The sequence below is a fragment of the Dermacentor silvarum genome, chromosome 2 (genome assembly GCF_013339745.2).
Source record: "Dermacentor silvarum isolate Dsil-2018 chromosome 2, BIME_Dsil_1.4, whole genome shotgun sequence".
Taxonomy (NCBI): domain Eukaryota; kingdom Metazoa; phylum Arthropoda; class Arachnida; order Ixodida; family Ixodidae; genus Dermacentor; species Dermacentor silvarum.
The window spans coordinates 178,793,636-178,820,868 of NC_051155.1; the positions used below are offsets into that span (position 1 = coordinate 178,793,636).

Here is a 27,233-nt window from a genome sequence, read left to right on the forward strand (position 1 = left end):
ATATACGTATCGTTTATTCATCACCGGTATAAACAACATTGAAACACACAATACAATTCACTCGGTTGATTCGCAATGGATTCTGATGGCATTTCATAAATTATTGATGAAAACATGGCTGTAGAATTCAGGCATCGGGTGTCATTGTGAGCGCCGGTTACAGCTGATGTGAATATGTGTGTAGCCGAAGTAAGGCGAAGCATAGGGCGATAATATGATAATAATTCTCATTAAAAAAAGCTAGCTGCATTGCACGCCGTGGTCGTCGGAAGTGAAGGAACTGTACAATCTTCCATTTACCAAACTCGAACGCGAGTGAAAATCGTTAGTTGTATATGAAAGCGTCAAATTATCTATTGCTTAATTTTATGTGGCCCCGAGGAGGTTGTTCAAAGTAGCTGATATTACCCTTTTATCGTAAGCACGTTATGGTTATGAAATTAAATTTCCATATGTCAAGCAGCACAACTACGATGGACTGTCAGGAGCTTCTCTCGTCGCAATGAATACAAGGACAGCTATGTGCACATCCATGAATAAAAAAAGAAAGAAAAAAGCGCAGCAGGTATATGGAAAGGGTAGCAAAGTATGGACATGACACTTCGCATTGGCCTGCTTATATTTCGCGTAACAACATATAAGCAATATTGCTCTACTTTCTTTACGTAAGGCATAAAATAAATAGCGCTTGGTTCTCAAGGCAATATGACTTTGCCTTTTTTTGCTGTATGAGACCTCTGAAAGTCGTATAAAGAGGGTATCCATTGCATGACGAACAGCGAAGACGAAGGCACGAGTGATTCAGTGCAGTTCTCCTGTTCGTATCACTTGCCCCGTCTGGCTGCGCGGTTTGCCATGTTGGTAAAGTCGAACGGGATACATATTTTGGCATACCTTTTAAACACTAGGCTGTAAATGAGCTGTGCCATATTCATGAACTGGCGGCTCATATGTGAATGTTAAGAAAGGAGTAAGAGCCACCGGGACGCCCCGTATATATATATATATATATATATATATATATATATATATATATATATATATATATATATATATATAGCCAAGCGCGCTAGTCGTCGGCCTGACAAGCTTAAGAGACGGGCACTCCCTGTTTACAAGACGTCTTCTTTCAGTGTTGCCTGAGACTTGAGAAAGGAGACTTGGCTTCTTTCGTTCAACACAATCCTCTACCCAGTATAGATAAGCCAAGAAGTGCCTCATCCGCCCCGAGGCCAGCGTTTACGCTTGCCTCCGCACGCACACTCTGCTGTCCAGTGTTGTTTATCAAGGGGGGCAACTCCGGGAGATAAGGATATCTAGTAGGTTTCGACTCTTTGCGGCAGCGCTTGGTAGGCTTCGTTGTCGTAGTAGCTACTGCATCCCGGCACCGATTCTGGCCACACGCAGAGCTTGTTCTCCGGGTTGAAGACCGTTCCCGCAGCACAGGTCTTCTCGAAGGCAACCAGCTGACCACCCTGGTGGACGCAGTCGTAGAAACGCTGGCAGTCGGTGGGGTGAGGCAAGCTGCCGGCTGACGGGCACTGGAAGCCGGAAGATCCCCCTTGGGAAGGCGGCGAAGGCATCGGCGCCGTAGTCGTGGTCGTGGTCGTCGACGGAGTCGTGGTGGTGGTCGGCGGGGTCGGCGGGGTTGGTTTGTCTTGCGTCACCGGTGAGCGACTGGGAGGCCACCAGATTCGGGCGGTCGACGATGGCGCCTGGCTGCTGGGTGTGGAGCTCTCTGGCATGGTTACCTTAGAGGTCGCTTCGGTCGTGGATCCGACACCTCCTGCGAATAGTCGCAAGATCAAGCCGGGCCATCGTTATAGGCGACTGAATATGCGCTGCACACTCGAGCAACACATTTAGACAGAAAGAAAAGACAACTTCAATACCCTACCCTGTTCGTGAGGCTCAAAATGATTTTTTAACTGTATTGTTTATTTCTATTAGGTTGCTACAAGAGGGTATTCGCACGGGCGAAGCAATTGCCGGCTACCGCTTGCAAAGCTAAGTATACATTTGCAGCTAACAGCCACCCAACATCCTCTCAATGTCGTCACACATTTAACTGTGGGAATTCCCGCCTGATTAATTCGGTACGTACTGCCGCGCATAATATGACTTACAACAACGAGACGGCGGCAATGATACCACGTGTGTCGTTTTATAGAAATTATTTGCGTCCGTCTGTCAAACCCCATGATGTGAGAGGCTTGTTGGTGGTTAGCCTATATGTATTTGTAGTCACACAAACCGAGTGGCGCATTTTGAATGGACACAGGCTGAGTCTTTACACAGCGTTTTTAGTTAGTAACCGGTCGCACTTTGCGACCGCGGTGCGACATATAGGTGCATGGCGGAAGCCCCTGCGAGGCTACTCGTTCACTAGCGAGATGCAAATACGGAGGAATCAGGGGCATCGGTTACTCTTGCTTCTGTAATATGACATGAAGTAAAAAAGAAAGAAGGGGTAATATTTAAGGAGGATGTAAAAAAAAATGTCAGCCCTTCCACTGGGGTGGAGATGGAAGACCAGCGAAGCTGTACTATGGTGGGAATTATGTATCTCCAATTATGACTATTAAGATGTGATGGTGTAATTGGTTATTTGAACTATTAAAGAACGAGAAATATATATGATCCGGTGGTTTTCATTTATTTAGTGACCACAGGGACCATGGCCTTATAGTCGCTACGGTACACCGCCATAGGGTGTACGGCAAATGTTGGCACGTTCTTCATAAACACGTCACCAATGACGCGCGCGTTCGGTGCGAACGCGGGCAAAACGCCTCCGCCGTCGACAACAGTTGTGGGCGTTGTTTGTGTGACCGCACACAACCGCTGTCAAAACACTGGCTACGTGACGGAACGGCTAAACGCCGTTGTCGACACTGTTAGGGGAGAGGCGGGCGAGAGCCCAGAGAGAGTCTGCGGCACAGGCGGCTGAGGCCGGCAGGGCTGCGCGCATGCTCCGCAGTGGGAGAGCGGGCACGGACACGCACAGTCTAGGGTGCCTCGATGTCCTCCTCGCGCACCTCTCCCCTTCCACTGGGAAGTCGCGTTTGCTCTCCGCCGTGCGTTCGCTCCCCGTGAAAGCGAGCCTCCCTCGCCCTCGCGCGCTTTCACTCGCACATACAGCGTACGGCCAATGAGAGTTTTTTTTTTTTTTTTTTTGTTCTATTGCCGGACATGACCATCGAAGAGTGAGCCCTTAACAGTTTCGCTGTAAATATATTGAGAATATCTAAAAGAACTGAGAGATCGACATATTCACGAGGCCGCAACCAGCGAGCTGCTGAATTATCGATTGGGGTACTCTCGGAACTGTGGCTGAATTCATGAAGCTTTTAGTTCGTGAGAAGTGCTTGCCAGTGGTCGACAGTCTTGGCTAATAATAGGATCTCTGTCCTGATGGGCCGGCGTCGGTTGTCTTACGAACGGCTTTGTGAATAAGGATGGACCCCAGCCTCAGAGCGTAAAAAAAAAAAAAAAAAAAAAAAAAAAAAAAAAAAAAAAATCTGCCGGCTTTCCCGAACAAAATGTTATAGCAAGGCTGCCATGCATGATGGAATCCTGTATAAAGTTTTAATGCTGTGAGAACATGCACAGCCTTTGCCGCCAAAACTTTCTATGCCACTGCACGCATCTGGACCTGAATCTGACGTCGGCTTCCTAAGGAACCATAGTCCAATCAGCGGGACTTCACGAGCCCCTCCCATAGTCCTCTTGAAAGAAACGATAATTCCTTGAAATACCCAGAGACCGCAGTAGGCATTTCTCCTCACTCTCGTGATTTTCGAAGCCCCAGCTACCGGAGCTCCGCGACAGATTTTGTTAGCGGCGGAGCGACTTCGAATATTTTGACATAGACCGCACATCCACAAATATGCAGCCTTTGTCAGAAATGGGAGACGTTCTCTTTGGTTTGCAACGCCGTTTTCGCCTGGCCATTAAAGGCATTGTGGGTTACTTATATAGATGGCGTCTACACCGCTAACTAACAAGGATAAACGGTAGTAGCGCCAGGTTGCGCACAAGCTCAGTTCTAACAGTTGAGATATTTTAGCGGGTGTATGCGTGCGTATATATATATATATATATATATATATATATATATATATATATATATATATCCTGGAGCGACAAGCGTAGACACTCAAGCTCTACGCTTCCGATATGAACTAGAATACGCGAAGCTAATACGACCGAAAAAAAAAGCGCAGTGCATTGCGTCTACGGGCTTGGGGGTGTTCACTGACACTCAGCATGGAGTAGGAGGGTGGTAAGGGTTTGGAGACACACCTGGTGGAGTGCTGGGTCGAGGCCACCACGTCTTCTCTGTGGACGGCGTAGGCACGGTGGCCGGGGTGGCCGGTGTTGGTGGAGGCGTAGCTATGATTCCCGGTCCCCCCATCGCGAACACCTGGTTGATGGTGCTCAGCATGGGAAACTTGATGCCGTGACACTTGCCGTGGAAGTCGTCCGTCTCGATGGACCACACCATGCCTCCAGCAAGGCCCATTGCCTTGGCGAACTCCACCTGCCCGTCATGGGTGGCGGGAGACAGAATGATTTTCCTGTTTCCGCAATCAGCGCGACCAATTGGGCCCTATATGAGCGCATTGGTATTCCGTGCTGCCCTTGCTTTGACGACCAGTGACATTCTCTGTGCGCTATATATACACAAAGTTGATTGGACAGACCGCTCGCAAAACAAGATATCGGGATGCTAACCTTGGGCTTCATCCTAACAGTTACCTATATACTAGAGCCCTACTGCAGTTAAGAACGATTGTACTTAGCGTGAATCTGTTGAATGAAATCGCACGATTCTGTAGAAAGAGGTAAAAAGGGCAAAGGGGAAGTTTTTCAATAGTACCACATGGCGCTTGTAGCGCACTGTATTATCTTAATGGCAATATTTTCGGTAATATAAGATAATCATGAAAACTGATTGCAAGATATGTGCCGTAAAGCCCTACGAACCTCTACACCTTGTCAGCGGTGCCATGCTATTGTATTCTGTATAACTCAGTGAAGATTTCCTCCGCGTTTTCTTGCAGCTGACGAAACTCTGGCAAAAGTTCAGTAAACTTGTCGATAGGAGAGGTCGACAACAGCGCCACAGACTCGTAAGCTAGCCGTCTCAGTTCGGCGCTCCCTCGAATAGCATACCTTGGCTGTGATGCTCTCCATGTCATCGTAGCCGACCCACTGGCGGTCCTGGAACGCGTACGGCGCCATGAAGAACGGGTCCTTCACCACCGTCCACTTCCCACGAGCGAAGCTTTCGCAGATCTGTGAACGATGAGTTCTCGAGTTATAGTCAGGCGAATGGCGAGGCAGCGTCGCCGTTGAAATTCCACGTTTTGTTATTATTTTTAATTTTATGCGTTTATTATGATCCAGTAAATGAAAAGTAAAACAGGACTTGGTGCTCTTGAAGGAGCAAATGTTTTCTTCTCTTTTTTTTATGAGGAGGAGGAAAATGAGGAAGCTGTTGGCGGCCAGAGTGCCTCGTTTTAAGAAAGTCTAAAAAAAAAACGAAAACGAAAAAGGGATGTCGTTCAGTTCGTCATCATTCAGAAGAGCAGTGCAAGGCGGGTCAACAAGACGATGCGGACAGCCAGGCAGAATAAGCCCGCAGCCTCTGAGCCATCCAGCGCGCGAATAAACACATTAGAGTATTTTCATAGCATCACCGTTCTTCCGCTGTCGTTACCGCTACCGCTTCCCCTCAACTGCGCATGCGTGGTAAACCCCGTGCATGCGCAGTTGACAGCAGGCCGTATTTAACGGTATAGAACAGTGACTAGAATGCTGTGCTAAAATACGTCACTAACTGCATGACCTCACCTCGTTGTACCCGAGCGATCCAGGCTCCCGTGTGTAAGGTCCCGCGCGGCCCTTCTGCGGCGCCTCGTCACCGGGCTTGTGATTCTCGGCACGGCTAAGGGTGAACGACCGGCCGTACAGGCCCATGCCCAGCACCAGCTTGTCGCGCGGCGCGCCCTTCTGGATCCAGTAGTTCACCGAGAAGTTCTGCGGTGCGGGGAAACAGTGTCAGTAACGCTTTTTCTTTTTGTTGCTCTCTCTCTATCTTACAATAAAGAATGATCCGCGGTTCTGAAAGAACACTAACGAAAATTAATGTGTTTAGCAATATCGCAAGATTCAAGAATAGCAAACTTGTGATCGCGGGTGGCGGTTAGGTATATGGTAGAGTGGTAGAGAACGCCGCAAACTCTTGGGGCGACTCGTGCTTGGAATTCCCACACCAGCTCAACGTGACGTCACAAATTGCAGCAGTGGCTCGGCGAGTTTAGCAAATCGTTTAATAATAAATAATAATTATAATATAGTGCGTTCAAATTGAAGATAAGCAATTAAAGCTCGATGAAAACTCTAAAATTTTTATGCCAAGTTGGCAATGTCGCGATATGTTGCCGGGGCGAATTTCAGAACTGCGTACCGTTATAAGAGAGTAAATTGCTTTTCTATCCTGATTCAACAATAAGGAAAGACTGAAGATCAATTAAACTGTTAAGGAGTAGAAAAGTTGGGAAAACCCTTTCCTAGTCCTTTTAGAGCGTCTACATATAACACACTAAAAAAATTGAGGATAGCGTTATCGGCCCCTTCGCATCGCATTTTTCTTTATTCGTAGGCTTTACTGCAAAACAATGCGGGAAAGCCAGCTTACAAAGACCAAGCATACGCCGATCCTCTTAAAGTCGGCTTCACTTTTAAACACGAATGCATTGCTGGGAAGACATTTTCCGGGGGCAATATAAGCTGTCATATCAAAATACGAAGGCCCTAGGACCTTTTTAAATGCGTAAGCATTTCTATGGTTACCCAACGAGAAAAGTATCCGAGCGTCCGTCCGCCCGTCCTTCGCGTAAGACGATCGCTTTCAAGATAGAGCCAGCAGCAATGTTTTCGCCAGTTGTCAAAGAAGACAACGAACGCGCCAGCAGTGGCACGAGCGCGTCTCTGTGACCACGTGACGTGTGCAATCAGGCACGCACTAGGCACTAAGCTAGAACTGTGGAGCAGCCGTGGCTTCGGATCGGAACACGCATCAGCGCACCTGGCGCCGCCGCCGCCTTTCGCGGCAGTTCGTGTCGCCGCAGAGCTGTCGCATTTACTGTAATAGCGCCAAGACGACCGCAGCCGCTGGGCAGTGCTAGGATTACCAGCTGTGACCACTCAACACCACGTCGTCACTACGAAATGGTTACGCATCATTCAGATCGCTCCTGAAGAGATTCTACGTAATTTTTTTTTCCGAGGAGCGCGCGTGTCCAAAACGCATTAGGCAGGCTAAACGTCCCAATTTGACCTTGGCTGAGCTTGAAGGTGAGATTTACGGAACCAGGCATTTTCTGGGTTTGTACCTGGCGTAGTAGAGCTATCGCTCTAATAATGAATGGGAAGCGATATACATTCTACGGCCCTGAATCTTCATTCTGCAGCTCAGACACTTTTAAATGTTTCAAGGGAGCGCTGTGCGCGCGGTCACGCGAAAGTGCACGAGCGCTAACGGAAGATGATTCTTACCACGTTGAGGATGTGGTCTTCGGGCTTCTCCTCAGGCCTGGAGTACAACGGTGCGTGGTGGCCCACCTTGGTCTCCCAGCCACCGTGGTAGTCGTACGCCATCACGTTGATAAAGTCCAGGTATCTGGGGCGTATTGGGTCAAACACTTCGTTGCATTACGTGCGAAATGCGTCTTTATGTGGCGTGTGTTTAGCAAATACGTGTCATTTCTTAGGCTGTGTGCTTCGCCATCCGTATGCAGACCTTTTATATTGTGCTGCGTTAGCAGCACTGTATACATATATACACTGCATGCCAGTGATCGAACATACCATTCCATGTCTCTGACTCTGTTTTATTGAGAGAGAGGGGAAAATATACAACTTTACGCGCTCTTAATTGTACATAGGAGATTAGTCTTTATATGTTCACATGTGAGAGTAAATGTGAATGTAATACATGGAACATATAAATGGTCGTAACAGGACGGATGTGCCAAAGGACGGCAAATGCAGTCGAATGCAGAAAATGAGATGCACACATAAGATTGTTAAATTTCGGGATATGGATAGCATTCGGTCGACGCAGGGCACGGGTAACTAGAGATGTCAACGACAGGCCTTTTCCATGCAGTGCTTAATCTGATGATGTAGGTAAAATGTAAAAGCACGCGCTGAGCCTGCATCGCGTGTTTGTATAACTTTTGTATAACACGAAAATATATTTTGTAACGTTTGTAATATATATTTTTGTAATACATTTTATAACGTTTGTATAACACGAAAATACATTTTAATAAGCGAAACTAAGTGCACTGGGTAGGTTATTGCGAGCTGCCCTTTAATTTCTTTCTTTATTTTTTTCTTGTCCGCTAGTTTAACCAGGCAAGGCCAAGGGTCTTTTTTAGAACTCACTTTGTGAACACGATAGTCAGAATGGTGATGTTTGTTGCAAGAAATTTGACTACAGTTCAGATACACACATGTGAACGGTGAGCGACCACGGTTAGGGAGGTTATGTGTAAAATATCTTATATATAGAGACCCACTTGGACACTTGAGGGACGTCGTAGGCAGGATCCATGAAGTGCTTCCCTGCGGAAACGGCAGCGGTCAGCAACAGACCGTACGGCTTGAACTCCTGGCTCAGCTCCTGCCGTAGAAACAAAACTGCTGTTTTGAATGTGTAATAAAAACATACTTTAAACATGCTAGGAATAGAAATTGCTGTTTCATATTGCGATTGGCCCTTCTACTTGAAATTCATGTGTATACGGCGTTCGTATAGCGCAATGCGGTTCAGCATACTGCCAAAGCCTGACAAAAATTTCTGAATGCAGCGAAGTAAAAATAATATATCTTTATCGGCATCGTATTATTCGCAGCAAACGGTACTAGTTGTTGTGTGACATCCGCTAAACACTCAATATTTAACTGAATGTTACTGATTAATAACTTAATCGGCGAGATGTTTCAATAACGTAATCGATCTATTCAGCGTTACCAGTCACTTAAGTGACTAGATGAATACTATGCCTTCAATTCATGTGGCATCTGTCTACTGGAAGCTTGGTGAACCGGGGCCCGAAAGCTTTTCTTTCTCAAGTGCTTCTTCCCATTAGCCTGCCACCTTCGCTAATGATACCTCCATCATCAGGATTGTCTCACATCTGCTCTTACGAACTGTTCTGTAGCTTAAGAACATGTCTTTTGAATATGGACCCGGTTCTGTATCATTACAAACACTCGGTCGAAAGGCTCATTTTATAAGGCCGAACCCGCCTGCAGAAAAAACCGCCATCGTCACCCCGTCCCGTCGTGCAGAAGAGCGTTGCGAAAGTTTTTTGCTGGTATAGTGCCAGGGCCGTACACACAAAAAAGTCGTTAAGCTAAAACTGTTTGTAAAAAAAAAAAAAAACAGCTGCCAGCCGATCGTGATGTTGGACATATTATTAGCGGTGGCGAATAACACTTACGTACGTAACATTTGTGAATTCGGTCCCAGTCTGTATAGGTACACCATTCCCACATTATTTTGGGCCATTTTGCGCACAGACGCAATAACTTATCAGCGATTGGGTGCGATTTGGGAGGAGCTGGAGCAAAGAAAGGGATGCGCGGCGAGGATGTTCGTTGTCAGAAGATGCATGCGTAATGCATGCAGTTTGTTTCACGTGACCGCGCTATATGCTCTTTGACGAGGCATGCACACCTGTGCGCGTGCGCGTGTATAGACTGACCCTGAGGAGCGCGACAAAGTTGGCCTTGTCCTCCGGCTTCCCGCCCCTGGAGGCTGGGTACTCCCAGTCCATGTCGAGGCCGTCGAAGTTGTACTTCTTGCAGAAATCCACCACGCTCTCGGCGAACACCTTGCGCGCCGCCGGCTGCTGGGCCATGGCCGAGTACTTGACCGAGCCCTCGTTCCAGCCGCCGATGGCGATGAGAGCCTTGAGCTTCGGGTTCTGCTTCTTCAGCGCCGTGAACCGCTTGAAGGCGCCTGCGCACGTGCACGGGAGAATCCGCGATGGAGAAAGAAAAGGACTAATAATATATAAAGTGGTTACGTAATATAGTTAAATTACATAAATGTAACATATAAAGTGGTTACGCGTCTGTTCAAAGTGTGCGTTACATAATATACGGTGACGTATACTATTCCACGAAGGAATGGTAGGTAATATTCTTTAATAAAAGTGCATCTTATTTTTTTTTCTCTTCACTTTTGCTACCAAAATAGGCATCATTTTTTTAGTACGTAATTCTCCAAATAGCATGCCGAAACGAACATTAGAAGTGCATGGTTAAAAAGTGGCGCCAAAATTACCTTCCGCCTATTAAGATCGCCGCGGCTTCATAGCGATTTGACACGAATCCTCCTTCGAAAGAACTATAAGCTTGCAAAAAGTTGCGTTTTGCTTTTATAATTGAGGAGGTTGCTTCATGAAAGAATTTAGTTTTGTGCAGAGTTTCGAATATTGGCCGCAAATGGCACTGCTGGCCGTATCTGTAAATAAATAATTTTAAATAAAACTCAGTGGGGATAATAGCACATGCTATTACTAAGCGCCTGCGATTTTAAACACTTTTCATTCAAAGAGAGTTTTAAAAAAATCACATAAATGACTGGTACATGCCTACACCCACCCCCCTCCCCTATAACACTCACAACGATGGGGGCGAAATGCGAAAACACCCGTGTACTTAGATTTAGGTGCACGTTAAAGAACCCCAGGTGGTCCAAATTTCCGGAGTCCCCCACTACGGCGTGCCTCATAATCAGAACTGGTTTTGGCACGTAAAACCCCATAATTAATTTATAACACTCACAAAACAATATAAAATGAAAACTGGGTCCGCCGTAACCTTTACCTTTTTGTAAAAGCGTAACAGAAGGTTGGACAAACGACATCTAGCCGTGGAGTAAACGTAAGTTGGTCCAACTTGACGACATGGTCATGAATGTTATACACATGAGATTCACTGAGTTTGCCTGTAGCTGTGAGAATGTCCGCTATATGATGCAGACCATATTCCGCGTGTTAAAAGCATACATATGTGACTGTGTAAACCTCCATCATGACGTGCAATCATATGCCTTCCCTTTTAAGGTGAAAGCGAGTAACAAATATGTGCATATCTAGAGTCAGCGACGTTCAGTTGCAAAATGCCATGTGGTGGCATGAAATAACTTGGTTTTCTCACAGCTCCTGCGTGCTTCGAGAACTAATGCTATTGCAGTACATGGTACATGTCATGTTGAATATGGCCAGTTTAGAACGACAGAAACTTGAGCAAGTTGGTATACTGATTCATAATTAGAAATAAGTTCGTCGCTCTTATGTAAGGCGGACAGGCCGTCGCATCAATCAGATATTAATTGAGCATAAAAGCTCGTTAACCGGAGGAGCATTGTTTAACGTTACCTTGCGTTGTCACGATTGTAAATGCGCTGCAAAATTTTATGGCGGTATAGCTTTATCCATACATAAGAACGAAGAAGCGCGCCTTGTAGTTGAGGCTTGGCATATCAATAATAGTGGAAGTGCGTGCGTTTGCCACCCTTTGATTATCTTACATTCATAATCAATATCATGCCTATTCAATATAAATATCATGCCTATACGTCTTTCGCGTAGGACCGTGCGTATCCCCGCACACCCAGTCATTTCTCAACGCGACCCAGATGAGAAAGCAACCTGTTCCGACATGGTTCCCGATTATTTAATCGTATATTGCCTGCAGCAAATGAAACGGTGATTGAGTAATACAAGCTGTGCGCACTTCCACAAAGCGATATCGTCAACAATCGAGATGGCACGGTGAGATGTACAGGCCGATGCACAATATTTCAACCATCTACAAACGCCAAATAGCGTTAGTATACCGCAAGTGGCAGAATTCACCAGAAAGCATTTCAGAGCTTCTCATCCGATCTGCTCTCGCGGAATTTTATCAGGCAGTAGAAATACGAGCCCGATAGAAAGATAATGTACTTACAAAAAGGCAGAGAGGGATGTGCGGCAAGTGCTTGTTCGTAACGACAACAACGATACTAAATTGAGAAACTTGAGAAAAGTACTCGCGATATATCGCATGAAAACTGAACCGACTAATTAGGAATTAAGCACCGTCGAGATTGCTTGGCCCAAAATTTCAACCTAAACATTGCCGTTTACTAAAGACCTATACTTATACCTATACCTTGAGCGTGTTTGTTACACGAAGTGGACAACCGCTACAGGCGATTTTTCCTGGCATCGCTGGCTACAAAAATCATCCAACTGAGCGTGACATGCCGTCACACTGCGGTTGACCCTTAAAGGCGAACCATCTTTTTAAAATAGTAAGAATAAAATCAAGGTTCGCGGACACACGTAAAGAGCTGGCCTGAAGAGCACCATAATTAAATACAAATATATTAACGGCGCGAAAAACAAGAACGGTAGAAAACGAGACACGCCCGCTTTTTTTCTGGCGTAATTGCATTCTTGCGCGGCACTTAATTACTCGTTATACATGGCTACCTCAATCAGCAAGTGATTATGCTCCAGTCGTCGACCTGTTCTTCCAGAGCACATTGAGCTCTCCAGCTGAAGCTGGTTTCCTAAGTACGAATAGACGAGGGCACCGTTTTATCGAAGCACACAGAATTCGAGATGATCGACGTGGCTGCGCGCATCATTGACTTCTTGACAATTTTACTCAGAACAGGCCTAGAGGCAGATTCATCCGACCTTGACAAGCTCGACGCAAGACAGGTACGCTCTGCCCAGATACGACGATCCTATAGATCGCTATGTACGCTTGCTCTATACGTGGCAGAAAGGCGCTCTCGTGCGACGCACCTTTGCCGTAATTATCCGCGAGGTCGTTCCAGGAATCGAGGCTGCGGATCTTGTGGTCACTGCCCAGGCCCGCGAAACCGTACACGATGTGGGTGCAGATGAACGGGTCGATGTCCTCCACGTTGAACTTGCCGGCGCCTGGCCGGTACACGGCCCACGAGCCGTAGTAGCAAACCACCTTGTAGTTGTGCGAGTCTGCGTGAGAAGCGCACACGGTGTCCGCGTTTGTGAGCGAGCGTTGAGTGGTGGACGCGCACGCTCAAGAGGCAGTAAGTGTTTGCACGCTGGGCATCTGGAAACAACTCAATCACGATGAAAAATCTCAAGAGCCTTATTCTTTAAAGGATTGGGCCGCCCGGTCAAGAAACAAGTCGGAAGCTTGCCGGCGCGAACTACTCCAACGGAAGTGCGAAGAAGCCACTCCTCGGAGCTTCAAAGGGAGTCGGCCGTGAGACGTGCCTACTGAGTGTAAACATGCAAGCGTGTAAACGTTGCACACATCACGACCTGCACTTCATTTTTTTAAGACGTTGCGCGAGTCTGGGAAGCATCGCACTCGAATGACGCGATGTACTGCCAAAGAAAATAAAATGCCAGCAGATAAGTTTGAAAACCATATACAAAGCATCAAGCACCATTCTTCCCACAGAGCGTATACATATATAAAAACAGTCTATTAGTCCCGACTTCTGTCTTTCTTTTTTTTTTTCTGCATCAGCCGCGAGACTTTGTTACGTACTGCAGATTTACGCCGGTAAGCCTGTGTGACGGAACAAGTCGTCAGTACTAAAAAGGAAATGTACGCTGCAAGCGTCATTCGTACGCCATTGAGACCGTGAGACCATGTTCCTGCACAGAGCACGCCTTGAACCACGACTATGGTTCGACTTGATACTCCCAGAACAGAGGGAGCACCGATAACTTGTTTTTGTAAGAGTAACCGCTGTCCCAAATTGCCAATACGCAACTTCATTTCTGAGAGCTCCCGAAATGGGTGTAAGTTTATGTTAACTCAGCACGAACAGAATAAGTGCAAACGAGATCACTCAATAAAAGTGGAATTAAATATGGGACAATTAAGCTGTTTCTTTCACGAGCTGCGCAGCAGCACCAGGAAGCCTTACAGCTGAATTAACACTCAATCAAGCTCACAAAGCTGGTTCAATTCGTTCGCATGCGTTCACCATCGCTCCCTAATTACAGATCTGTGGGCCGAATTTACTCGCAAGTGCTGTAAGTGCTGCGTAACTGCTGCAATTCGCTCGTAAGTGCTGTTTGCCATTGGCCGGTCGCCTTGAATAATGCAACATCACGAGTGTCTGGCATTTGCTCTCACGAACAGTCCTATATATGGTCTAAGTATAGTCCCTTATTCACAAAAAGCTCTTACGCTAGAATTGTTCGTAAGAGAAAACTTCAGTCAACCATTGTGTTGGACATATTATAAGCGAAGGCGACATGCTATATTATGGTAGACTTCACTTACCAGCTAAACGGCCGTATTTAAAAAAAAGTCCCTTACGCGAGAGTTGTTCGTGAAATAAAAGGCCAGCCAATTTCGATGCTGGATATACTATTAGTGAATGAATACGGCTAATGGGAATGCGTACTTACGAACGAAAGGCTTTGTGAATTCGGCCCCACGAGCCTTGTGAATTCGGCCTCGGCTCCCAGCGCCAATATTCACAATAAAATTCGTATTCTAAATGTATTCGTAACAGCAAGTGCCAGTCAATCTTGACGATGAACGTGATATTAGCGAGGAAGGCCGGCCAGTGACTAACAGCGAGCTCTTACGAACGAAAAGCTTTGTGAATTCAGCCTCAGGGGCCAAATCTTGCGACCTTCGCAAAGCGTCTCTTTGGTATTATGTTCTGCATCAGGATTGGCTGGAATTTGTTCTTACGAACGATTATAACGTAAAAGCTTTTTTTCTTTTTTGTGAATAGTGGCAAATATATTTGCTCTGTCCCGGTGTCCGTCACATAGTAATGATGCAAGCATGATGAGGAGCAATGGATGCATGCTTTTAGTGACGCGAACACTGATAGCGTGTATATTCACCTGCGTAGCGCGGTCTGTGGACGTACGTGTACCCCATGATCGGGGTCGCCAGTGCTGGTGCCGCCATCAGCACCAGCAGCGCGGCTAACAGCAGGCCGGGCAGCATCTCGGCTGACTTGAATTCCTGCAGTGGAGAAGACGAGAGCAAACGGAGATCAGCGGGGGATGCGACCTACAGAGGTCTCCGATGTTCCGGCGCAGCGCGCGGTTTTCGCGCGGTTTCCAAGGCGGGAAGCTCACGTCAGCGCGTACGGAAAGCGAGGACGACACAGATTCGCAGCGACCCCCTCGTATTCGCATGAATACGCCCGTCGTTGCGGCATCACGCCCGTCTACGTGCACGCTTGAGCAGTTTCCGTTCAAGCATCTCCGACGCGCAGAGTCTTCTTGTCCCTTCCATTTGTCATATTTTCCCCTTCTTTCTGTCTGTTTTCGTCATTTCCTCGAGGCCTTATCGCGCACAGGGTGCGCATGTATCCGCGTGAGGCGGCATTAATAGTCGCTCCCGTTGCGTCCTCTGCTCTGCCATTACACTGACAACACTGGCCTTGCCTATACTCCAGGGGGCGAATGCCCTCAATATCTCTGTAAGTGGAAATTATCCGCTCACCTCTTTTCTAAGATGAAAGAAACAGCTTCATTAGTGCCGAAGAGAGAAGAATACGAAATTAGGCATCTTTAGGAACGCACAAGACTCGACACCTCGCATGCGGTCTACATATTAGCGTGTTGCAAGGACATTTTTTTTTTTTCATTCAGGCAGGAATAGTGGCTGTCGCTAGAATCTTAATGCAGAGGTTGTTCGCGCCTGCACAACAGTCTATAGTGGGACAATACGTGTATTTATTGAGTAACTCAGTAAGTGGCTGCGTAAGTGGCTAGTAAACACTTGCTCTTGTAGCTGTCGCAGAGGATTGCACTTAATTGCGCAGTATTACACCTGCTCCAATCGTTGCCCTTTCCTTTTCTTTTTTTCCACTTCGCATTTCTCTCTGCTACACGAAACACGATGACTCGACTTGCACATTAAGCGCCTACCAACAAGGCTGCATGGCTACTGAAACCGTGACCGTGACTTCTTTCCTTAACAGCTTTCTAATGATCCGCGTGCTTCAATGACCTCAATTGGTATACCGGGCTCTTTAACTTTCCTGCGCAGTTGCGAGACACCTGAGCGCCCAAATTACCTCATCGCAAACACTTACCTCCTTTGACAGGTTTGCTCTGCGGTCCTTTTCTACACTGGCAGCAGCGGCGTCGTGAACGGCGCGTTCAGACCTTAATCCAAGTGCGAAGTCGACTAGCAGGGGGCGATCCTAAAGCACCTGTGTACGGATACAACAGGAACACTATTGAGGAGACCTGGGACAGAGAACGTCCTCCGCGAGAGACCGGGACGCCTCGAGCACCGTTTCGGTATGCGGGGTGCGGGCGTTGGAAATAGTCACCCCGTTGCCTGTGACAAGAACGCGTGTTGAAGACTGGTTGGCGCCTAAGTTCACATTTATAGCGCACTTCAAGCCCGGCCCCCTCTCCCGATGCAAACATTGCGCCTGCAGCCTCGTACGCGTCGCGCTCTCTGAGGAGGTGCGTGAAAGGGTTGCGGACCTGTTTACCGCGCGACAAGACAGAAATGTGCGTGCCCTTCCTCTCCGCTTGCGGCTTGTAAGCCGTTACCCCCTTATGACTCGCAGGAGGAGCGTCCGCCGACATTGGGGCAAGCGCTTATCCGGTCAGACAACCGAGACATCGCGGCCTACCTCATACGCACACACGCACGCACACTAATGCCCGCGGGGAAGCTGCAGCGGGCACGGTTGTGGGGAAGACGCGGGCAGGAAGAACAAAACACGGTACACAGAACGAAAACAAGACTCGAGAAAAAAAAAATGCCGAAGGAACAAATGCAGCGCAAACACTCCGCCGAAGTGCGGCCCCAGTAGCGCATATGTACACGTATACATATATTTGCGCGAAGGAATTGTAATGGGCCCGCCCCACAGACTCGGGAGTGCCCTCGTCGACCGAGGGATCCACTCAACAGGCGAAAAAAAAAAATAAAGAAAGAGAGAGAGAAAGAAAACTAAATGTCGGTGAGGAGGTGTGTTTGGAGTGTCCGTTTCCTGAACGCGGCTGGCAGGACCGGAAGGATATATATGCAATCCTTCTCTAGCCCGGCTTCGTTCGGTGCTGGGGAAACACTAACGAGCTAATGGAGGTACAAATCGGTTGATCTGCAAGAAATGCCCGTGTTTTATTATTGCTCTCTTTTTACCGGGAGTCGCATCGCGTGGTCAAGGGCAGTGCGATGCCTTCCAGCAACTCTCAGCAGCATCTTATATTTTTGTTTTCCTCCCTAGAGATCTTGTAGCGCGCTATGTACTAAAATTTACGTGTGTGATAACTTCGTTTACAACCTGAAGATGATTTATAGTATAGGGCCTGCTGCAGTGCTTTCATGGTTAATAGGACACTGGAGAGAAATGAATATTAAGCTCACCTAGATACGAGTAGATAGATTACGCTTCTGTAATTGCAAATAGGTCAATCTTACCTCTTTGGGCCTGCTGCAGTGTTTTAATGGTTAATAGGCCACTGAACAGATATATTAAGTTCACCTAGATAGATAGATTACGCTCCTGTAATTGCAAATAGGTCATTCTTACCTCTAGAGGATAGAGAGATCAAGAGGAAGGAAAGGCAAGGAGGTTAACCAAGGCCATTTCCGGTTGGCTACCCTACATATTTGGGAAAGGGGACCTTTCCTTGATCGAAGAGAGAGAGAGAAACGACGGAAAGGCGTGGGAGCATAACCAGAAAAAAATCCGGTTTGCTACACTGCACAGAAGAAAAGGAACTTAAAGAGATAAGTTGGGAGAAAAATGAGTAGCGATGCGGTAACCGGCGCATAAAGTTCTGAAGTGGAACATGTCAGTATCACAGCCTATATATCACAGGATAATTAAACCAGGAATGAGGCAAAAATAACTGGCGCGCGGAGGTTGAAATTTCCGCTCAACTCCTCGCGACGTCATACCTCTGCTTGCTTGGCACTAATTAATTACTTTAAGATATATGCTTTTTTCTGAGATATGCTCAGATTCGCGAAAATTCCACTCAATCATTGAGCTCAGGTTTCCGATATCGTCGCTGCCGTTGCCCCCCAAAACCAAGTGATGAATTCGTGGTATTCATTTTTTCCGTTATTAATCAACCCTGTTCGCCAGCAAAATGGTTTGATCTCCCAATCCAAATCAGTCTAGTGTTTCTCTTCACTGTCCCTTCAAGTCATTGAGGTAATCAGTAACACAAAACGGCAGGCTGGTTGAATCGCCATGACTGCAGTACCTCTACGGCCGTGAAATGTGACGGTACTGTGTGTGCTAGGAATGCGTTAGCATTGTACAGATCACTCGACGGGTCCAAAGTTTAAAGCGTCGACGCGTTATAAGACTGGCATATACCTATATTCCCCTGAGGTACTGTAAAGGTGTGGGTGTGCCGGTTCTGATTTCAGTGCACGACATTCGTCCTCACAAGGGCTCTATTTCAGTTTGTAACACTGGCCGATCTTGAACGCAGTTTAATCAAAGTTGATGGTGGGCCAATACTGATAGGGCACAACATGCGTGCTCGCAAGGGTTTTAATGCGAATCGCATTCTTGGTATTGTCAGGTCAGGGGCGGTATTCTGTAAGAGTCTACCTAGTGGACTGTTCATTTCGGCTGTCGCTGATTGGCTGCTGCTTGACGTGCAGGAAGGAGACTGGCTGGCGCCTTACTGCACATCAAGCAGCAGCCAATCAGCGACAGCCGAAATGAACAGTCCACTAGGTAGACTCTTACAGAATACCGCCCCAGTTTTCTTTTCGGCTGTCTAGCTATCTCGCTTTCCATCAAAAATGTGATCTGATCCCGAAGATAGTGATAAAAAAGCGTAGCTTGCACTGGAGGCGCAATGTTAAAGGGACAGCGGAGCTGATGGGCACCTAGCCAGTCCTGGCTTTTGGGCTAGGCTAAGCACTCCGGCAGGACACACGCGCTCTTATCCCCCCGTGTGTCTGCTCCCTCCCCCTTCACCTTACTAGGGTGGAGGAAGTTGTGCTTAGGAGGCTTCGGGCCGGGGTGGCCCTTACACCGGCTGTGATCTCAAGGTGGAACTGGTCGCATTTACCACTGGATGCTACGTGTCCATACTGCTCCATCCCTGTGATGCAAGCAGATGCATACCACCTAATATGGACATGTACTGGCTTACAATCGGAACGCTCGCGTCTCCTACTGCAAGCCGGCCTCCGCTACAGTGTGACAACCAGCTATGACCGCTGGATACATGATAACAGATTCCACAAAACACTGCTTCAATTCATACACAACACAGGCCTCACAGCACACATATAATACACATATACACATTAAGAATTATGCCTTAACGGCAAGTCTTAATCGCAATAAAAAAGCACTACCAAGAAATTCCGAGCATTTTCCGGAATTTATTGATTACTGATCGATTATCGATTAACTATTAATTGGCTATTGATTGGCTATCGCAAGGTATTGGCCACGTATTTAGGCTAGGCGAAGCACTACCAAGTCATCCCCAGCGTTTTCCGGAATTTTTAAAATATATTGATCGACTATCGATTAACTATTGATTGGCTATCAATTGGCTATCGCCAGATATTGGCCACGTATTTGGGCTAGGCTAAGCACTACCAAGTCATCCCCAGCATTTCCGTAATTTATTTATTATTGATCGATTATCAATTAGCTATTGATTGGCTATCAATGACTGACTAAGCTTAAGTAGTCCCAACCATGCTTAGCTAGACTTAGCCAGGCTCAGCTTTGCTAGTTCACAGGGGTATGTGCCATTGCGCTTGGACCCTTTCTGCCCTGCCACCAGGATCGGCCCATGGTTTTGCGGCTCCCGGCACAAATTATGGCCGGCTTAAACAGCTCCACTGTTAAAAATGTGGGCTTATGCCGACGGTTGTGTATTCTAAAGATGTGGGCCGATCCCGAAAGTAGTGCATTCTAAATATGTGGGCTCCCGGACCAGGACAGATTTTTCCTCAAATGCGGAGCTTTCTTCCTGAGAAACCCGTATGTGTTTCCTTTGTAGCTTCGTGCTACATTCGGCTGGATGACAATTTCTTCCCTTTCATGAATGAAGAAACGAAAGAAAGAAAGAACGAAAGCAGGAACGAAAGAACAAAGAAAGAAAGAACGAAAGAAAGACCCAAGGGAATACATCACGGATACAGCGTTACACCTCATCAGGAATGGCTCAGTACCCCGGTAAGCAAGCAAACATGCAATGGCTTTATATGAATGAAAAAACGAAAGAAAGAATGAACGAAGGAGGGAAATAAAGACGGAAAGTGACTTGCTTGTTGCACTTACGGAGTTAAGTAAAAACAGCCTTACACTGCTGCTGATGGAGCCGACTGAATAGGAACTCCAACCTAGTCCTCATTCGTTTCAGCTCAGCAACAACAACACAAGGTTCTTCTAAGTTTCTCGGAAACTACAAATCTAGACAGCGAACATTTTCAGGCAATAAAAATTTATTACAGCTGATCCCGCAAGCACAACACAACTTTTATTTAAATCTCCTGAATGCGAAAAAGCTAAGTTAGCCTAAAGCCCAATTATCACCGGGAAGAAAATATGTGCATTCGACGTGCATGTTGGAATGTATGTGAAGGGAAGCTTTAGTCAAGCAGGTATTTAAATGCTTTACAACAGCGACGCGTACAATCTTGTTTATTAAGGCGAAAGCCTTAAGTGGCTCATTGAAATGGCTAATACCCAAAACACGCGTTGTCCGGTCCAATGGTACAAATACTATGGCTCATACCCGCGTCATCCCCTCCAATGGTACAAAAACTATCATCATCAGCAATGGCTCACACCCCCCCTAAGCAAGCAAAAAATGCAAGGCTCATCCCTTTCGTAATGCAGAGGCTACAAGCCATCAGCAAAGTGAAGCGTACAGTGCATACATTCATAAGAATCACGCATACAATGCTACACCTCATCAGGAATGGCTCATACCCCGGTAAGCAAGCAAACATGCAATGGCTTAATATGAATGAAGAAACGAAAGAAAGAAAGAAGAAAGAAAGAAAGAAAGAAGAAAGAAAGAAAGATAAAGAAAGAAAGAAAGAAAGAACTTTTAAGTAGTGCATTAGGTGCTCGCATGTGTCGCTGAGGAGGTCGACCTATAGCGCCACACGTTTACTTCACACTGCGGCTCGTTATGCCTTGCAAGAAGTCTGACCCCTCGGATTGTGTAACTTTATGCATTACCACGTGTGCAGCAGGCTCTCGCCTTCACGTGTTACAGGAGTTACGCGTGTTGGTTTTTTTTATTGTTGCTTGATTAACAAATTTAAAATTTTGAGTTAGCTGGCCCTAACCAGACGTTTAACTCAAAACACACACACACATGTAATTTCATTTAGTATGTGACTTTTCGCTCTTTGGACGCCACTGAAAAAGGCGATAGCAGCCTCGCTGCCGTGTTTCAGGACCACCAAGCACCGACAGCTGCAAGAATTTTGTTTCGTGGTGACATCGGGTGCACGAGAGTGGTTGCATAAAAGCGTTACGTGAGCTTTGCCGCATCGCCAGATTTCAACCAAGGTGGGTTAGCTGCAGCGGATAATCTTTGCAGCGCTCTTGTGTGAAGTCTGTGGCAGGTGTGCTTGTCTGGGCACATGGGCAGGTTGCTTTCGAGTAAGGGAGTAAGCTCAAATAGAGCACCTATATGTTTACGAGCGCGTACGGTAACTAACCCTTGGCTGCCCGTGTATACGGCACACCTCTCTATTACTGGCAAAATAGGTAGGTGCCAGACGCTGCTCTTCATGAAATTTCCATCAACACTTACCTATAGCGAATTTCAACGTAAAATGCCCTTGAATTGCTCCCACCGAGCTCGTCAATACCCTAGAGGCCGGTGTCGGTGATCGCCAATTGCACTTTGCTATTAATACCAGCCATTGCCTAAACTTTCCGGTGGTCGCTTACTGTACCCACGTACTTTAGGAATGTAACCCTACACTGACACTCCACTGTTAAACTCTACCATCCTTCTGCTTTCTCCCCCCCCCCCCCCCCCACCTCCCCGCCCCGCGCCAACTGTGACTCACGCACGCCGCCATCCAACAAACGATACCCGACGATCCAGCCCCGCCTGTCGGAACACACCAGCGAGCCTCATGATGGTATCTTGTCGCGTCGAGCGTTCTTGGTCAATTTGTCTGTATACATTGCTGCGCTGCCTCTATACTGCGCCACAGACAACACCTTCCATTTGATTACCTTAAAGAGCACTCTCGGTGGAGGATATTACATAAGGGGTGGGCTACATAAATACTGCGTTAATAAATTTGTCACACAAACATACCAATGAGATATCAGTAAATGACAAACATGTAAGTACATTTTAATGTTAAAAAGAGTAAAGACAGCACAGCACAGCGAGCACACACTTTCAAATAAAGTAGAAGAAGAAAAACGCAGTAACGCGGTAAGAGAAAGAAACCTTGTTGACTCCAAGAACACCTTCGAATTTAATAAGCACTCACGCAATAGCGACCCGTGAAGAGACCCGACGTATAACCGCGACATGTCGTCGAGTCGCACTCCTGCGCGGAGTAAAAACAAAGTGCGGGCGCATACAAGAGCAGCAGCGAGGAGTTCTCGATCCCGTACCACCTGTGCGCATCGCGGACACGTGCGCGCACTTAGCCCGAGGCACGCGGCTTCTGGGGGGCTTCTTTCTTTTTCACGGCCAGTAGAACACTGAGCTCATTTCGGATGCGCGCGGCCGTGACCGTACACCGAGGACGTCTCTCGCCGAGCGCCAACTCGCCCGCCGTTTGCCGTCCCGCTAAACTTTATCTGCGCCACTTTGAGCGCCCCTTCCGGTTCCGAAGCGACGGCGGCAGCAGCGACTCGTTTCTCACCGCGATCCCGAGACGCATGCCCCCCCCCCCCCCCCCCCCTTTTTTTTTTTTTTGTTTTTTGCTTTCTGTGGGATCTTCCCGCGCGATTTATTCTGTCGTCTCGCGGCGTGCGTGACGGTGGCGCGGCATGGGGATTGCCCATGGAAGTGCAGACTTCCGCACTGTTCAAGTATTCCGATCGCATATTCAGATTAATGCGCGTGACACGCCCCAGAATACACTGCAAATCACAAGTTTCCTTTCTCGTGTACAAGTGTGCGATCCTTAAAGATGTCCATTTAACCTACATATGCGAGCCACAGGTAATGTTATACGACCGATGGTGCGCACATTGGGCCACGCGTGTGTTCTCATGCGTCGACCTCACCTAACCTAACCTAACCTAACCTACCATTTTGCTGGTTGGTACTGGGATAACGGTACTTAAGAAGCGCCAGCTCTGTGGGGCGCCTGCAAAGGCTTGTTTTTCATTGACTACCGAGACCATTCCTCGTTCGATTCGGTTGCGAGCTACTCCTTTTTTGCAAAACATTTATTTTCATTTATTCGCATTTATACACGTCTAGGCCAACCTAGACGCAGTAAGGGTAAAAGCAGACCAATTCAGGCTGGTGCTCGCAAACAAATATGCAGCTTTAGAACAGGAAGATGAAGACAACATAGAAGTAATGAATGAAACCGTAACTATGCTGATCTCAGAAGCAGCAATTGAAGTGGCAGGTAAGGCACCGAGGCAACCAGTAGGCAAGCTCTCCCAAGTAACAAAGGACCTAATAAAGAAACGACAAACTTATGAAAGTGTCAAACTCGAGAGACCAGATGAATTCACTGAACTGTCAAAACTGATCAACAAGAAGAGAGCAAGGGATATTCGAAATTATAACGTGGAAAAGATTGAGGAAGCAGTAAAATATGGACGCAGGATGAAATCAGTGAGAAGAAAACTTGGCATAGGACAAGGCAAGATGTATGCACGGAAAGATAAGCAGGGTAATATCATTAACAATTTCGATGACGTAGTAAAAGCCGCGGAAGAATTCTATACTCACCTCTACAGTTCTCAGAGCAGCCAAGCTACTATATTATTCGAAGTAGCGATGAACAGGATACAGAGGCTCCTTCTATAACTATAGCGATGAAGTTAGAAGGGCCTTGCAAGACATGACCAGGGGAAAGCTGCTGGAGAAGATGGGATAACAGTCGATTTAATCAAAGATGGAGGAGATATCATGCTTGAAAAGCTTGCAGCCTTTTATACGCAATGCCTCACGACTTCAAGTGTACCAGAAAGCTGGAAGAACGCCAACATTATACTCATCCATAAGAAGGGAGACGTCAAAGAATTGAAGAATTATAGACCCATTAGCTTGCTCTCAGTATTGTATAAAATATTCACCAAGATAATTTCCAATAGAATCATGGCAACACTGGCCTTCAGCCAACCAAGAGAACAGGCTGGCTTCAGGAAGGGATACTCTACGATGGATCATATCCATGCCATCAATCAGGTAATAGAGAAATCTGCGGAATACAATCAACCTCTCTATATATGGCTTTCATAGATTATGAAAGAGCATTTGATGCAGTAGAGATACCAGCAGTCACAGAGGCATTGCGTAATCAAGGAGTCCAGGAGGCATACGTAATATCTTGGCAAATATCTACAAGGATTGCACAGCAACCTTGGTTCTCCGCAAGAAAAGTAGAAAGATACCTATCAAGAAAGGGGTCAGGCAAGAAGACACAATCTCTCCAATGCTATTCACTGCATGCTTAGGAGTATTCAAGCTCTTAGACTGGGAAGGCTTAAGAGTGAGGATCAACGGCGAATATCTCAGCAAACTTCGGTTTGCAGATGACATTGTCCTATTCAGCAACAATTACAGCAAATGATTGAGGACCTCAACCGAGAAAGTGTAAGAGTGGGGTTGAAGATCAATATGCAGAGGACAAAAATAATGTTCAGTAGCCTGGCAAGGGAACAAGAATTCAGGATCGCCAGTCAGCCTCTAGAGTCTGTTAAGGAGTATGTTTATCTAGGTCGATTACTCACAGGGGACCATGATCATGAGAAAGAAATTTACAGAATAATAAAATTGGGTTGGAGTGCATACGGCAGGCATTGCCAAATCCTGACTGGGAGTTTACCACTGTCGTTGAAAAGAAAAGTGTGCAATCATTGCATTCTACCGGTACTAACATATGGGGCAGAAACTTGGAGGTTAACAAGAAAGCTCGAGAACAAGTTAAGGACCGCACAAAGAGCGATGGAACAAAAAATGTTAGGTCTAACGTTAAGAGACAGGAAGAGAGCGGTGTGGATCAGAGAACAAACGGGGATAACCGATATTCTAGTTGACATTCAGTGGAAAAAGTGAAGCTGAGCAGGCCATGTAATGCGTAGGATTGATAACCGCTGGACAATTAGACTTACAGAATGAATACCAAGAGAAGGGAATCGCAGTCGAGGACAGCAGAAACTAGGTGCGGTGATGAAGTTAGGAAATTTGCAGGCGCAAGTTGGAATCAGGTAGCGCAATACAGGGGTAATTGGAGATCGCAGGGAGAGGCCTTCGTCCTGCAGTGTACATAAATATAGGCTGATGATGATACACGAGAAGCAGTGTTCGTTCACGGTACGTAGGACATAAAAAGGTTGGCCGGCCGTCATCAAGTTCGTTTGTATTCAGGGCAAGAATTATACGTCGCAGTAGCAAAATCTTCGTTATCATAAAAGTGATCAAATTGGACATCGATATTGCCTAGCTGATTCACTGATTGCGGCGTAGAACCGCACATAGGAAGATGCCTGGAAGTTCCACAAAGATGCTGCTTCCCCAAAGAATAAATATCCGCGTTTCATTTGTGGCTTGCACGATTTCGTACCTTTAGTGATCGTCAAAAGGACCCACAATTGACAACACAAATAATTTGGCTCCATCACTATATAGTATACATACCGTGCTCTAGAATTAACAGGCTCATTAGCAAGGCTGGCACACTTTTAGGAACATCCGTGCGCCCTCTCGCAGTGCTCCCTATACTACGCGGTGCAACTCACCTGTGTAGGCTGTAGGTATTGCACTCACTAAGGTCTACTCAGCTCCCATCTTATGATGGCTGACAGTGCAGAGTGAGCTGTCTGTGGTTGCCACGAGACCACTGATAACGCTACTTTTTACTTCCTGCTATCGTCAACAGAGATAATCGGTCTCCACCATTTCAGCACGATTGCACAACCTGTCATTGTCTACATGCAAGATATCAGAGCACCGACCGTACCGTTCGCCAGCAAACAACGCTCTGAAATCGCTTTTGTGTTCTTTAAAAGTAAATTGACATTTTCGCCTATCAATATAAGTGACGCTTTCCTTGATTGCGCACCCCCTTTCGCACAAAAGAGTTCCGCTTTCTCTCTCCCTCTCGTAATAACCCTCGTTCCATCTTCCCTGAGGTAGAGCAGCCATCGAACTTCACCGGCTAACATCCCTACCCCTACTGTTTACATTCTCCGAGAATGAGTGTAAGAGAAGGTGGCACACTCTCCACTCCGATACATTCGATGACTTACTGATTCGGTTCCGACTGTATACTTCTATACCTTTGATTCATCGTTGATTACCTTTCTTCGAATTGCTTTCAGTATGCCCATTTTGCTGCGCATCTATACTTCCAACAACCTGCGAACTCGCTCGATCGTTAAATAGTTAGAGGTTCGACACCGACTCATCTGTCACTGCTAATTATTGATATGTTAAGAAAGACGTTTTCCGTCGCCAAGGTAACTCTCACAGCTACACGCATACGTAAGTGCTTCTAGCATCCAGGTCACGATCTGCAAAACAAAGACTGTTAAAGACAACGGGCTTTGCCCCCATAAGGTGTCGTATTGTGGGGAAGCGCTCTTTGACTAACGAGATTTCGGTTAAGAACCTGCGGAAACCTGAGAAACGGCGACGATAATCGCGTGTAAAGGAGCTGTCGCCTATGTAAACGACATCTTGTCAATTTGCTGGGAGTAAGTATAGAAGCGCGAAAAACGCGTTTACGATTATACACCCGGACTGTGGCACCAAATATCGGTCCTAAAGACGGCGTGTTTTTGCGGGCTGAAATCATTGCAATAACGAATCGTACAACATTTTTCAAGTCACGAAGTAAGTGAGGACTTCATTGCCCTTACTTTCATCACCTTGTACCATGATCATGGGAGACGTATATTCATATTCATCGTCAGATTTACCTTCGAATTTCTTTTTCAACCTCGCAGTAATTTAAGTTGCACATGCGTGCATTGAGCG

General features: G+C 46.7%; 1 protein-coding gene across 5 annotated transcripts; it reads right to left on the bottom strand.

Annotated features, from left to right (window-relative positions):
• Positions 1–26,114, bottom strand: LOC119442211 (probable chitinase 2). 5 transcript variants are annotated; one of them, XM_049661965.1, is made up of 11 exons: positions 25,994–26,114; positions 16,160–16,279; positions 14,955–15,078; positions 12,891–13,085; positions 9,786–10,042; positions 8,595–8,698; positions 7,567–7,690; positions 5,860–6,045; positions 5,179–5,301; positions 4,306–4,543; positions 1–1,786 (listed from the first exon to the last, which is right to left on the bottom strand). In XM_049661965.1, the coding sequence occupies exons 3-11, from the start codon at positions 15,058–15,060 to the stop codon at positions 1,317–1,319; spliced, it is 1,803 nt and encodes a 600-aa protein (XP_049517922.1). In that variant the 5' UTR covers positions 15,061–15,078; positions 16,160–16,279; positions 25,994–26,114; the 3' UTR covers positions 1–1,316. The 5 variants fall into 5 exon arrangements, with proteins under 5 accessions (XP_049517922.1, XP_037562927.1, XP_037562926.1 ...); XM_037706999.2 differs by having other exon boundaries at positions 25,893–26,011; XM_037706998.2 differs by lacking the exon at positions 16,160–16,279 and having other exon boundaries at positions 25,994–26,017.
• Positions 26,115–27,233: the final 1,119 nt, after the last annotated feature.